Below are 13,630 nucleotides of genomic sequence, written 5' to 3'. Positions count from 1 at the left end.
CGCCCTCCCGGCTAGTAGCTGGCAGAGCCTCCACCTCTCCACCTTCCCTTTCTGCTATGCAGTGCGTGCGGTTGCAGCATTATCATTCTTGCCGTACTTCCTTGGTTTGACTTCGCACACGTTTTCCGGGCACATGCTGCCTGCCAGGCCCCATCCAATACCAGAGGCACAGGGATTAGACCCTTTTCCTGACTCTACAGGGAAGAGTTGTGCAGACCCCACATTAACAACAGGTCATGTCACATGCGACAGAATATATGTGGTGGGAACAGGGACAGATGGCCTGACTCTGGGAAGGAGAAAACCCTAGAAGGCTTCCTGGAAGAGGAGGTAACTGAGCTGAAGATGTACAAAGAAGGGAAGGATGTGCCCAGCAGGTGGACAGTGTGTGCAAAGGTTCAGAAGTGTGGAGCTGTGTGCGTTGTTGCTGCGGCCAAGAGTGAAGTGTATGTGGGGGTGAGGGGACAGATGTGGGGAGGAAGAGGCGGCTGACAGAGACCAGGCGGCCCTGGTCCCAGCGTCCCAGCCAGCTGGATTCCTCCCCACTCCCACATGGAGGGGAGCTAGGCGAGGCTTTGTTGAGTGGGTGGTAGGTGGACAGGGGAAGGGGTGTCTGGCACGGGCTGCTGTGCAGCTGGCCCTCTGCAGACTCTGCAGCGGGCCTGGAGGTCCCTGAGTGCCCCCACTCTCTGGACCCACCCTGGTGTGATTCGGCTTCTCTCCGGCTTTACTGTTGTCTGCAAAGGCTGCAGCAATGTGGGAAGCTCAAAGAGCCTTCAAGACTCTGCCAGTTAAAAATGACAGGAGCTCAATTCAAGCTGGCTTAATGAAGGCAAAACAAAAGTATTGATTAGCTCTCAAACTGATGTGTGCAGGGGTAGTTTCAGCTTCAGGTCCTCGACCCTGTCTTTCTCTCTGTCTCTCAGCTCTGCTTTCCTCCCTGTTGGCTTATTCTCAAGCCATGTGGTGGTCCCTGGGAGCTGCTCCAGGCTTAGCCCCATCAGAAGAAAGCCCCTAAAGCCCCACTATTAAGTCCCAGGCAAGATGCTCATGGCTCGCCTTGGATCCCAGGCTCATCGCTGACCCCGTCACCCTGGCAGAGGGCATGCGGTCACGTGCCCACCCCAGCAGCCCACCCAGACCCCATGGGTTGAGATGGGGGGTGGTCTTTAGAGAAGAACTGGGCTCTTTTGTCAGAGGAGGGGATTCTGGGCAGCAGGCAACACACAGATGCCTCCCCCTCCCACAGCCCCAGGCCACATGGACTGAACCCGGACCCGGGGCTCCCATAGGCTGTGTGTGTTCTTGTCACTGAATAATGCACCTGGGTCATAAGATATGGAGGACGTGTCATCCCCGTGTGTAACCTGTGTTCTCTCTCTCTCATTTTCCAGGGACCCCTGGGTTTGGATGGCAAGCCCGTAAGTGATGACAGGGCAATTCCAGGGGGTCCTGGGCTGGGGCTGCCACTGTGGGGCTAGGAGTGACCATCAGGCACTGGAGGGAAGCAGCCACTGGAACTTGGTTCAGCACAGAGAGAAGCCTTTTGGGTGTCAGACTTGAGTTCAAATCTAGCTCCACTGCCTGCTGACGGTGACCAAGGGAGGCCTCCTCACCTCCCAAGCCTGAGGCTTCTTGTCTGTCAAGTGGGCACGTGAACCCCTCTCTCATAGGGATGCTGTGGACCTATGGAGAACTGTGGACGGCACAGTCCCTGGGGTCTAGTCGGCCCTCAAAGCATGCGAGACCCTCCCAGCAACCACAGGCACAGTGTCCTCGCTACATTCTCAAGACTGCCCTGGTGGGCATCAAGCTGAGTTCTCAACATCCAGGCCAGGAGCCTCAGCAGATGAGCAAAACATGCAGGGAGACATAAGCACAATTAAATAAGTAATTTGAGGTGGATGGATGGATGGGTAAGTCGATAGATATATAGATGGATGGATGGATGGATGCTGACTGGATAGATGGATGGATGGATTGGTGGGTGGTTGGATGGATAGTGGATGGGTAGGTGGGTGGCTGGCTGGCTGGCTGGCTGGCTGGATGGATGGATAGTAGTTGAACGGGTGGATGGATGGATGAATGGATTGGTGAGTGGGTGGGTGGATGAATGGATGGATGGATAAATGGATTGGTGAGTGGGTGGGTGGATGAATGGATGGATAAATGGATTGATGGATGGGTGGGTGGGTGGATGGATGGGTAGGTGGATGGGTGGATGGATGGATGGGTGGATGGATGGATGGATGGATGGATGGATGGATGGATGGGTAGGTGGATGGGTGGGTGGGTGGATGGATGGATGGATGGATGGATGGGTGGGTGGATGGGTGGATGGATGGATGGCTGGCTGGATGGATGACTCATACAGGGATGGACAGATGGAGCCCATACTCCAAGGAGCTGCTACCATTAAAGAAGAGAATGCTTTTTTTTTTTTTTTTTTTTTTTTTTTTTTTAAGAAATAAGAAAGGAAAAAGAAGAAGAGAATGCCTCTGGAGATAGAATCTCTGTCTACTGCCTGCTTCTCAGATTCCAGAAAGATGGCTTGGGGGCAGTGGTCTCCCACTGACAACGACAGGGTGGATGCTGAGCAGTGGGGGACCGATCATGTGTGTTCTCTGGGAGGAGTGGCCAGTGCATGTGCCCCTTTCTCTGCTGCGAGGATGCCAGTGGGCCCTTGCTGGTCACCCCCAATTCCCCCATATCCCTCATGCTGAGGACTGAGGTGTGGAGCTTCCTTGGGCCAGCCAGGGCAGCTCCCATTGAGGGCTGACAGCTCGTGTGTAATTTTCCACTCAGCCGCCCACAGTTCTGCTCAGCATCATGGGCCCTTCTGCCCTCAGAGGTATAGGGAAGCCAGAAGGGGAGCCAGCCTAGGCCCCTCACTCAAGCCTGTTCTTTCTCCACTTTCCTTCTCCAGGGACTTCCAGGCCCGAAAGGGGAAAAGGTAAGTGATGCCACAGGCTGTGCAGATGCGGTAGGCAGGGGAAAAATCCCAGAAACCTGCCTCCGAACCCCAGTTCCAGTGTGCCCTTGAGCACGTCACAGCCCCTCCTGGAGCCTCAGTTTCCCCATCTGTAGAGTGGGAATCGCAGTGCCTACCTTCTAAAATGGTTGCAAGGCTTACTTTTGACAATACGGCCTGCCCGGAGAGTTGAGTCTTGAGTTCTTCTGGGACCAAAGCATAACCAAACTCAGAGGCCCAGTGTTCCCAGAATGACAAGTGTCCAGAGGACTTCTTGGTGAAGGGGGCGGTGCCAGGAGGGCTGGGGGATTGAACCATGACTGTTAATGGTATTCTCTGTGGGGAGGACACCCCTCAGGAAGACAAGGCGGACAGCTATCTCTGCAGCCCCTTAGGAGGAAGGCTTCCCTGGCATCAGGCACTAAAGCCCCCGAGAAAACAGGGACCAAGTGTCTCAGAAGGAAACAGAAGAGACCTGTGTTACCCACAGTAAAATCAGGGGAGGGACCAGAGCAGGCCTAGGTGTGCCAGGGCCAGTTGGGTGCTCCCACAGCTGGACCATGTCACCCCCGACCCGGAATTTGGAAATGGGAAGTGGGATCTGCAGATGGGCCCTGCTGTGATTCGGCCGCTCAGGCCAGGCAGGCAGGGTTCCCGCCCAACCACCTGGGCTGCGGGAGCCGTGGGGAGGCATGGGAGCTGGTGTTCAGAACCTCGGCTTTGCATTCCAGCTCCACCACCAACTGTGTGGCCTTGGCCAAGTTGCCGGGCTCTGTGGGCCTCAGTTTCCCCACCTGTAAATTAAGACCAGTCTCACAGAGCCCCAAGAGAGATTGCACAAGGTCATGGTCTCAATGTTCTTGTCAATGATGAGAGACTAGTGCAGTTGGCAGGTGTCCTGATTACCTTCCCACCGGCCTTGGCTGATGCCACCGTGTCGTAGAAGTGATTCCATCAGGGGCTTTGAAACCAGAGAGAACTGGTGTCTTGGTGTCTACTGCTGCTTAATGCACTGCCCCAAAACTTGGCCGTGTAAAGCAACATTTACTCATTACCGTCCCTTCCAGAGAACACAGTGGGAGGGGCTGTCTCTAATCCACAATATTCGGGGTGTCGAATGGCTGGGGCTGCCCCCTAGATAAGGGAACACCTGCCTTCAAGCCCTGGATCTGCTAGCTGTGTGACCTTGAGCAGGTTAAGTGGCCTCATTGTGTCTGCTTCCTCATTGGAAATGGAAATAAAAATAGGGCCTGCCTGCTGTTTTTGTTGGAATTAAGTCATACCATGTCTGTGAAGCACTGGGCACAGATGCCCGACGGGAAATGTGAAGAAACGATGAAAGCAGTGGTGACGCCTCTCCCTGTCTTTTGTTCCCAGGGTGCACCAGGCGACTTTGGCCCCCGGGTAAGAACCAAGCAATGACGTCCCTCACTGCCCACATGGTCTGTTTTGTGTAATAATGAGGCATAACTGGCGCTGCTTGTGGGTCCTAGCTCCCTGCAGCTCATCACAGAAAGAGGCCAAGAGGCCTCTTCCCCACCCATAGCACCGGTGGAAGCCCCGAGGGACCTGGGTTGTGGGGCTGCCCCTCTTGTGCAGGTGGAGTGTCTCTGGAAGATGGCCAGGTCTCCATGCTTACCACTGTGGGTGGTGGACAGTGGGGCTGGCATGTGACCCCAGACTGGAGACAGCATCCTGAGGACAGCTGGCACCCCAAAAAGAGGGAAGGCTCTAGGGTCAGCAGAACTGAGCTCAAAGCTCAGCTCTGCCACCTGCCAGCTGAGTGACCCTGAACAAGTCACTTTGCTCTCTGAGACTCAGTTTCTTCAACTGTGAAGAAGAACAACCAAGACATTGTTATGGGAATGAAAAGGTAGTGGGAGCGGCAGTGCAGGGAGCGGCAGTGCAGAGAGCGGGGCTGCAGCTTGTGGTTAGGGCTGGCCGGGTGCCTGCTCTGCACCTCCGCGGCCCTGAGCTGTGAGCAGGAGCAGGGAAGGGGGCTGGCCAGGCCAAGCCCTACGGACACAGCTGCTCTGTGCCAGCCACATAAAGCTGGTGAGATTGCTCTGCAGTCAAAGAAAGGGCGCTCGTGCTGAGTTTTAGCTGCTGAGAAAAAATCCTTCTGCTTGCCTCCTGGTGGGTGTGTGGAGCTGATATTCCAAAAGGGGATGCCCTCTCTTCAGCAGACTAGAAGTCCTGAGGCCCAGAGGTCATGAAGAGTGGATCTCCTCCCAATCCCCCAACCCTCCTCATGGATACCCTCCCTATGGTCCCAGTGTCCCAGTCATTGGGAACACCACCCCCCAACACACGCACAAAGTTTAGTGGCTTAATGGCCGGGCGAGGCGGCTCATGCCTGTAATCCTAGCACTTTGGGAGGTCGAGGCAGGTGGATAACTTGAGGTCAGGAGTTTGAGACCAGCCTGACCAACATGGTGAAACCCCATCTCTACTAAAAATACAAAAATCAGCTGGGTGTGGAGGCGCACGCCTGTGGTCCCAGCTACTCGAGGGGCTGAGGCAAGAGAATTGCTTGAACCCGGGAGGCGGAGGTTGCAGTGAGACGAAATGGCACCACAGCACTGCAGCCTGGATGACAGAGCGAGACTCTGTCTCCAAAAAAAAAAATTAAAAAGCAGTGGCTTAAGACTCCAATTGCCATTATCTCTTATGGCCCCTGCGTTAGGGTTAGGCTCTCAGGAGGTTGTAGGCAGCCAGGCCGGGAGCCCCGGGTGATGGCGCCGTCACATGGCCGCAGGTGGCGTGGATGCTGGTGGGCGCTCAGCTGGTAAGCGGCCATCCTTGGAGAAGGAGTCTGCACACCTGATCACCTAACTGCCTTTCTCTGGGCTTGGTTAAGTGGCTTTGCCTCCAGGTTTCAAAAAGCCTTGTGGGTTTTTCAAATCACCTTCCTGCCTTTCTGACCACACAACCTATCTGCTGACTAGATGGTTTTCCCACGGCTCAATCCGGGCTTTATAAGTAGAGACCATCACCTGTACAATCGCCGGATCCTCAAGGTAGACTGGCTGAGTGGGGGTCTGGGCCTGATGACTTGCTGTGTTACCCCCAACTCACCCCACGTTTGCAGGGTTAGACCTCAGCCATCCAATCCCTGAGGGAGGAGCAGGCGGGCTGGCCGGAAAGGAGCCTAAGAACCTCTCCCAGGATCTGCTCCAGTGTCAGGCCCATTTTCTGCCTTAACAAGTAGAGTGCAGGCCAGTAGTTCCCAGCCTGAGGCCCTTTGTAAAAGGAACAGCAGGGAGCTAAGGGGGTGTCTTCAAATTCTTCCTGCTTCAGTGCAAATTAAAACAGGAATCACCTGCCACCATCACCACCCGTGCCTGGTGACCTAACCAAACTGTCAGTTTTCTTTCCGTTTGGCTGGAGCTATAACATTTTGACCAGGACCCTGGCCCTGCCAGAGCGAGGGGAAGACCTGAGTGGCAAGTGTTGAGAACTTCTGCTGATTTTTTAATTGGGAAAGCAAGTGAATTTGTGTTAAGTGCAGTTTGCTAGAGAGGTGAGCTATTTCAGTTCAGGGAACATCTGTGGATGAAAAGAAGTGTCTCAAAGGGACCACATGCCTTGGCAGTGAGAGGAGGCTCCACCTTCCCTAGCTCTGTAACCCTGGGCAAATGATCCCCCACCCCAGCCATTCCATATGTAAAATGGGACAATAACAGTGAACTGGCTGACTCATCACAAAGGCTGAATAAGATCATCTTCGGCCAGGTGCGGTGGCTCACGCCTGTAATCCCAGCACTTTGGGAGGCCAAGGTGGGCAGATCACTTGAGGTCAGGAGTTCGAAACCAGCCTGGCCAACATGGTGAAACCCCGTCTGTACTAAAAATACAAATAATAGTAATAATAATAATAATCCCACCTACTCGGGAGGCTGAGGCAGGAGAATCGCTTGAACCCGGGAGGTGGAGGTTGCAGTGAGCCAAGAGTGTGCCACTGCACTCCAGCCTGGGCGACAGAGCGAGAGACTGTGTCTTAAAAAAAAAAAAAAATCTTCAGGGTATTCTTGCTAGCTCAGTGCTAGGTCTTCCTTTCTTTGTTACAAGAAGGTTGGGAGCCACTGGCACCATGACCTGGGTGTACTCCATTCCTGTGGATCCACCCTGTGCCAGTGCAGGGTGGGCACTGCTGGGGCAGCGGCTAGGAGCCTGTCACAGTGATCTTCCTTCCTCTCGGGTTGGGCCATGAGGTGGGGCTCTGGCTGCCTGAGGTCTGACCCAGTACTAACATCAAGTTCTAAAGTTGGGGATTTAGTGCTGCATGAGACAAACTGTGTGGCCCTTCATCATCCTTTTTTTTTTTTTACTTTTATTTTGAGATAATTGTAGATTTACATGTAATTGCAGTGAAAAACACCTGTGTACCCTTCATCCAGTCTCCCCCAATGGTGACATCTTGCATCTCTATAGTACAATCTCACAACAGGAAATTGACATTGATACAATCCACCAACCTTACTCAGATGCCCCCAGCTGTACACACACTCGTTTGTGGGTTTAGTTCTGTGCAATTTTAACACACCTGTCGATTTGTGTAAGCACACAAAGGTCCCTCATGCTGTTCTTTTGTAGTTACAATCACCTTCATCCCCCCATCCCTAACGTCTGGCAACTATTATCAGCTCTCCATCTCTATAATGTTGCCATTTCAAGAGTGTTACGTAGATACAACCACACAGTATTAAGCTTTTGAGATGGACTTTTTTCACTCGGCATAATTCTCCTGAGATGCATCTGAGGTGTTGCATGTGTCGTGGTCTGTTCCTTTGGGTTGATTGCTGAGTTGTGTTCCATGATGTGGATGTACCCCAGCTCCTTAACCTTCCACCTACCAAAGGACTTTTGGATTAGTTTCCAGTTTGGGGCTGTTACTAATAAAGCAGCTGTGAACAAGGATAAATGCCCAAGAGTGCCCCTCCATACTTAAAATGAAGTGGGCGTTGACCAACCAGGAAGATCCTTCAGGAGACACTCAGACCCCATTCTAGAAAGAAGAGGGGGCAGCTGGACACACGTGCCTTCTCCCACATGCAGCGTGTGCCATCTCTCTCCTAAACACTGGATCTGGGCTTCAGGTGCTGGAGAGCTGGCACATTCCTTGGCGTGTAAAAGGTCCGGTAGGGCCTCTTACACCAAGGTATGGGGACCTGTTCCTTCATGCAGCTCCCAATAAGTGGCAAGAGGCCCAATAACAAAGCCCTCCCCTTTGAGCCTGCCTAAGGGCTGGGGAAGGGGATGGCATGGGGCTGCCCATCTGAGGGAGCCTCTCTCTGGAGGCTGGACCCCCTCCCCCTCAGAGTCATGCCAAGCCCCATCTCTTTCAGGGGGACCAAGGACAAGATGGGGCTGCTGGGCCTCCAGGGCCCCCTGGACCTCCTGGGGCCCGGGGCCCTCCTGGCGACACTGGGAAAGATGGCCCCAGGGGAGCACAAGGCCCAGCGGTAAGAGAGGGCATGGAGTTGGGCCACCCAGGACTTGACCAAAACCCCAAATCCTGATTCCAGAGCCAGCCCCATCCCCATCCCCATCTCTAGTGCAGACCCCACACCATCCTTAACCCCAATCCAGACACTGAACCTGGGCCCAAACTTAACTCCAACCAAGATCCAGTCCCAATTCAGATCCTGACCCTGACCCCAGACCCAAACCCAACCCTAACCTCAACCCAGACCCTTAATCCCATTCCAGCCTTAAATCTAACACTAACTGGGTCTCTGATCCCAATGAAGACCTTGACCTCTAACTCATTTCCAAATCCTGCTCTACGCCCCCAATTCAGACCCTAACTCTGAACCTTACAGACTCTAACCCTGACTCCCAACCCACTCTAACCTCAAACAGACCCAGAGACCCTAAGCTGACCTTAGTTGTAATCCCAGTCCCAATCCTGACTCAACCCTGAGCCTGAGACCCTTCTGGGGACACTGTCTCTGCAGACCTTTATCAGCCCTGCCCCTCGTGCTTCCCATTAGTATCTCAGCCTCAGCTTTCCTCCCAGGGTCTCCAAAGTCTGGAGGCCAGGCCCCATCCTACTACCCGTTTCCCTAACCCAGAAACCCCAGCCTGTCCTTCCCTTCAGTGTGGAGCCCACGCCACCATCAAACTGCCACCAGGGTTCCCCCCCAGTCAGATGGATCTCCCCACCAAACTGCCGCCAGGTTCCCCCAGGACAGCTGCTCAGTTGGCTCATCCATTACTTGTCACACCAGGCCAGTGGCTTCCCCAGCCTAACGTTCTCATCTGTGGAGTGGGGACAGTGATACTCGCTCTTCAGGTTTGGCAAGAATGAAATAAGATAATGTACTTACAGCCCCAGCCCGGGGTCTGGCCTGAGAATTGGGCTCAGTTCAATGTGACAATCTGCCTCCCTCACTGCTGTCCCCTCACACTTCTGCAGGGCCCCAAAGGAGAGCCCGGACAAGACGGCGAGATGGTCAGTATCCAGGGCATTCCAGAGGCCTGGGCTGGTAGGACCGTGGTTCCCAGACCTGGAAGCCCCTTTCCCATACACGCCGACAGCAGGGTTACGCACACATGTGTGTGTGTGCACGCACCTCTGCATGTACATGTCTGCATGTGTGTGCACCCCTGTGCACCGGCCCCTCCACCCACCCTGGGGAAATGGCTGGGTGAGGCACCAGCCAGGGGGATTCCAGTAGTTCCACATTCCTGTGCGGAGGCTGCGGTCCACTTGCCACCACCTGAGCCCTAATGCAGAAGCTGTCCCAGGCTTGAGGATTCAGGCCCAGGGTGGGCAGCTCCAGCCTGCTTCTGATGGCAGCCCAGCCTCCTGCTCTCTGGGATTGGTGTCACCTTTTACAAAGCCAGGATGCTAAGAAGGACAGGCCCAGGAGTAGCCTCCAGTATGACATTTAACACCTTCTCTTCTCTTGTTCCAGGGCCCAAAGGGACCCCCAGGGCCCAAGGTGAGTACTCCTCATTCCCCATGCCCCTCCCCAAATCTGGTGAGATGGACTCCCCCACCACCACCTCCTGTCTCTTCCCCCTACCCCTAGTGAAGCCAAGGCAGTAGGGTCAGGAGATCAAATTCCTGGACCATGGTCAAGTTACTGCATCTCTCTGGGCCTCAGTTTACTCACCTGTTAAATGGAGGCATAGTAAACCTTTCCTGCCTTTTTCACACTGAGTTGCGAGGGTTGAATCATAAAACACGTTAGCTTTTTGGTTTCAAATAGATTTTCCTTTTTTTTTTTTTTTTTATTTTCTATTCTTTTGAGGCAGAGTCTCACTGTCGCCTAGGCTGGAATGCAGTGGCACGATCACAGCTCACTGCAGCCGCCACCTCCTGGGTTCAAACAATTCTCCTGCCTCAGCCTCCTGAGTAGCAGGGACAACAGGTGTGCACCACCATGCCCAGATAATTTTCTGTATTTTTAGGAGAAACGGGGTTTCACCATGTTGGCCAGGCTAGTCTCGAACTCCTGACCTCAGGTTATCCTCCCACCTCGGCCTCCCAAAGTGCTGGGATTACAGGTGTAAGCCACTGTACCTGGCCCAAATAGATTTTATTTTTAGAACAGTTTTTATTTCACAACAAAACTAAATGGAAAGTACAGCGTTTCCATATCCCCCTCCCCCGCTGTGAACATCCCCCACTTTTTACAGATGATTCGCTTGTGTGGACAGATCACCATCACCCAGATGCCGTCGTTTACGTTAGGGTTCACTCTTGCTGTGGTGCACTCTGGATTTGGACAAATGTGTGTTGACAAGTATCCACCACTGTGGTGTCATGGAGTATTTACCCTGCCCTAAACGTTCTCTGTTCTCTGCCTGTTCATCCCTCGTTCTCCCTAGCCCCTGACACCACTGATCTTTTATCTTTTTTTTTGAGATGGAGTCTCGCTCTTGTTGCCCAGGCTGGAGTGCAATGGCACAGTCTCAGCCCACTGCAACCTCCGCCTCCTGGTTTCAAGTGATTCTTCTGCTTCAGCCTGTCAAGTAGCTGGGATTACAGGCGTCCGCCACCACACCTGGCTAATTTTGTATTTTTAGTAGAGATGGGGTTTCACCATGTTGGTCAGGATGGCCTCGAACTTCTGACCTCAGGTGATCCACCCACCTCAGCCTCCCAAAGTGCTGGGATTACAGGCGTGGGCCACCGCGCCCGGCCACCACTGATCTCTCTTCACTGTCTCCATAGTTTTGCCTTTCCCAGGTGTCATCTAGTTGGAATCAGACAGTGTGTGGCCTTTTCAGATCGGCTTCTTTCACTTAGTAATACACATTGACCTTTCATCCATGTCTTTTCATGGCTTGACAGCTCATTGCTTTCTGCACGGAATGACAGTCCCTGTCTGGGTTTATTATTTATTGAATGACAAGCCACAGCTTATTTACCCACCCACCCACTGAAGGACATGTTGGCTGCTTCCAGGTTTTGGCAGTTTTGAGTAAAGCTGATGTCAGCGTCCATGTGCAGGTTTTCACGTGGACGTGGTTTCCCACCGTGTTAGCTTGTCCAGCCTCTGCAGATGTCAGCTCTTTCATTTTCGCCCTCTTTGGGGACGGTGTGGGTGGGGAGGTGGGCTCTGGTCCTCGCTGACGGAGACGGAGCCTCTGGCCTGAAGAGGAAGGATGGGAAAGAGCTTGCTTAGCCAGTGCCTCATCCTCCAAAACCCTCTGAGACGGCAGGAGTCACCTCTCCACTTTCAAGAGCAGTGCCTTGCCCAGGGTCGTTGAGCTTGGGAGTGAGTGGCTCAGAAGTGGAATTCAAGACTGTCCACCGCAGCTCTCCGAAGCATTCAGGGGTCTCTGGGCTGGCCCTGGGCACGGGTCATCAGTGCCACTTCTACCCGAGGAACAAGAGGTCCGGGGTCCGGGCCACATTCCTATGGTTTTGACCTTGCTCTTGAACCCCCCATTGCCTCCCCCAGGGTGAGCCTGGAGTACCTGGAAAGAAGGTGAGAGGGGCCGATGGAGGAGCTTCCGCGTCAATGTTGGGAAGTGGCTGGAGAGAAGGGCAGGGGCTGGGACGGAATGGGGATGGGGATGGGGACGGGATGGGCTGGGAGCCAACCCACAGGGAAGGTGGCCTTCTCTTCACCAGCCCTGAGCCCTCACTGCAGGTGGCTGCTCTGTCCTCACTCTCCCTGAGGCCAGAATTCATTTCATTCATTCATTTATTCACTCACTCATTCTTTCCCTTCCTCAAACACATCAAATTCATGCCCACTTCAGGGCCGGGGGCACTAGTTCTCAAAGTGTGGTCCTGGGGCCCACCAGACCCACTGAATCAGAGATTCTGGGATGGGGCCAGAGTTTGTTTGACCAGCCCCTGGTGCCACTGATGTGAGCTCAAGCTTGAAACCACTGAATGAGCGTTATCCTCCCGGCCTCTTCTCCTGGGCCAGCCTCCTCCTTCACCTCATTCAGGTCTCAGCAAAACCTTCCCCCAAGGCCAGCAGGTGCACTGGCTCACGCCTGCAATCCCAGCACTTTAGGGGGCCAAGACAGAAGGATCACTTGAGATCAGGAGTTCAAGACCAGCCTGGCCAACATGGCGAAACCCCATCTCCACTAAAAATCCAAAAATAAATTAGCCAGGCTTGGTCACAGGCGCCTGTAATCCCAGCTACTCTGGAGGCTAAGGCTGGAGAATCACTTGAACCCGGGAAGAGAAGGTTGCAGTGAGCTGAGATTGCGCCACTGCACTCCAACCTGCTGGGCGACAGAGTGAGACTCGTCTCAAAAAAAAAAAAAGACAAAAAAAAAGACCACCCTGGACAATACACCAAGACCTCATCTCTACTAAAAATCAAAAATATTAGCCAGGTGCAGTGGCACATCTGCATCTGTAGTCCCAGCTACTTCCAAGGCTGAGGTGGGAGGATCGCTTGAGCCCAGGAGGTGGAGGCTGTAGTAAGCTATGACTGTGCCACTGCACTCCAGCCTGGATAACAGAGCGAGACCTTGTCTCAAAAACCAAAAAACTAGACCCGGAGCGGTGGCTCAGCCTGTAATCCCAGCACTCTGGGAGGCCGAGGCAGGCTGATCACGAGGTCAGGAGATCGAGACCATCCTGGCTAACACGGTGAAACCCCATCTCTACTAAAAATACAAAAAATTAGCTGGGCGTGGTGGCGGGCGCCTGTAGTCCCAGCTACTCGAGAGGCTGAGACAAGAGAATGGCATGAACCCAGAGGCAGAGCTCACAGTGAGCCGAGATTGCACCACTGCACTCCAGCCTGGGCGACAGAGCGAGACTCGTCTTACAAAAAAAAAAAAAAAAAAAAAAAAAAAACCCTCCCATCTTCCAGGAGACCTTCCCTGGCCACCTGCTGAAACAAGCCCTCCCTGCAGTCCCTCACCACCAGGCCATCCTCTTCTCTTCTCAACACTACTCCGCTTCCTGACATGGTGCCTAGAATTTATTTGCATGTGTGTATGTGTGTGTGTGTGTGTGTGTATATATATATATATATATATATATATATATATAGACAGGATCTCACTGTGTCACCCAAGCTGTGATGCAGTGGCATGATCACAGCTCCCAGCAGCCTCAGGCAGTTTTCCCACCTCAGCCTCTCAAATAGCTGGGACTACAGGCATGTGCCACCATGCCCAGCTAATTTTTTATTTTCTGGCTTTTGTAGAGATGGAGTCCTGCCC

General features: G+C 53.5%; 1 protein-coding gene across 1 annotated transcript in view; it reads left to right on the top strand.

The window, feature by feature from the left end:
- Nucleotides 1–13,630, top strand: part of COL23A1 (collagen type XXIII alpha 1 chain) — a 369,266-nt gene that overhangs the window by 331,682 nt on the left and 23,954 nt on the right. Inside the window, exons 6-12 of the mRNA XM_024247215.3 lie at nt 1,395–1,421; nt 2,927–2,953; nt 4,349–4,375; nt 8,320–8,436; nt 9,393–9,428; nt 9,895–9,921; nt 11,893–11,919. Of these exons, the coding sequence (XP_024102983.2) occupies nt 1,395–1,421; nt 2,927–2,953; nt 4,349–4,375; nt 8,320–8,436; nt 9,393–9,428; nt 9,895–9,921; nt 11,893–11,919 (288 nt within the window). The remainder of the gene's footprint in view (nt 1–1,394; nt 1,422–2,926; nt 2,954–4,348; nt 4,376–8,319; nt 8,437–9,392; nt 9,429–9,894; nt 9,922–11,892; nt 11,920–13,630) is intronic.

The sequence above is a fragment of the Pongo abelii genome, chromosome 4, assembly GCF_028885655.2.
Source record: "Pongo abelii isolate AG06213 chromosome 4, NHGRI_mPonAbe1-v2.0_pri, whole genome shotgun sequence".
Taxonomy (NCBI): Eukaryota; Metazoa; Chordata; class Mammalia; order Primates; family Hominidae; genus Pongo; species Pongo abelii.
Note: the sequence above shows the minus strand (reverse complement) of the source record. Positions and strands in the feature narration are given on the sequence as shown.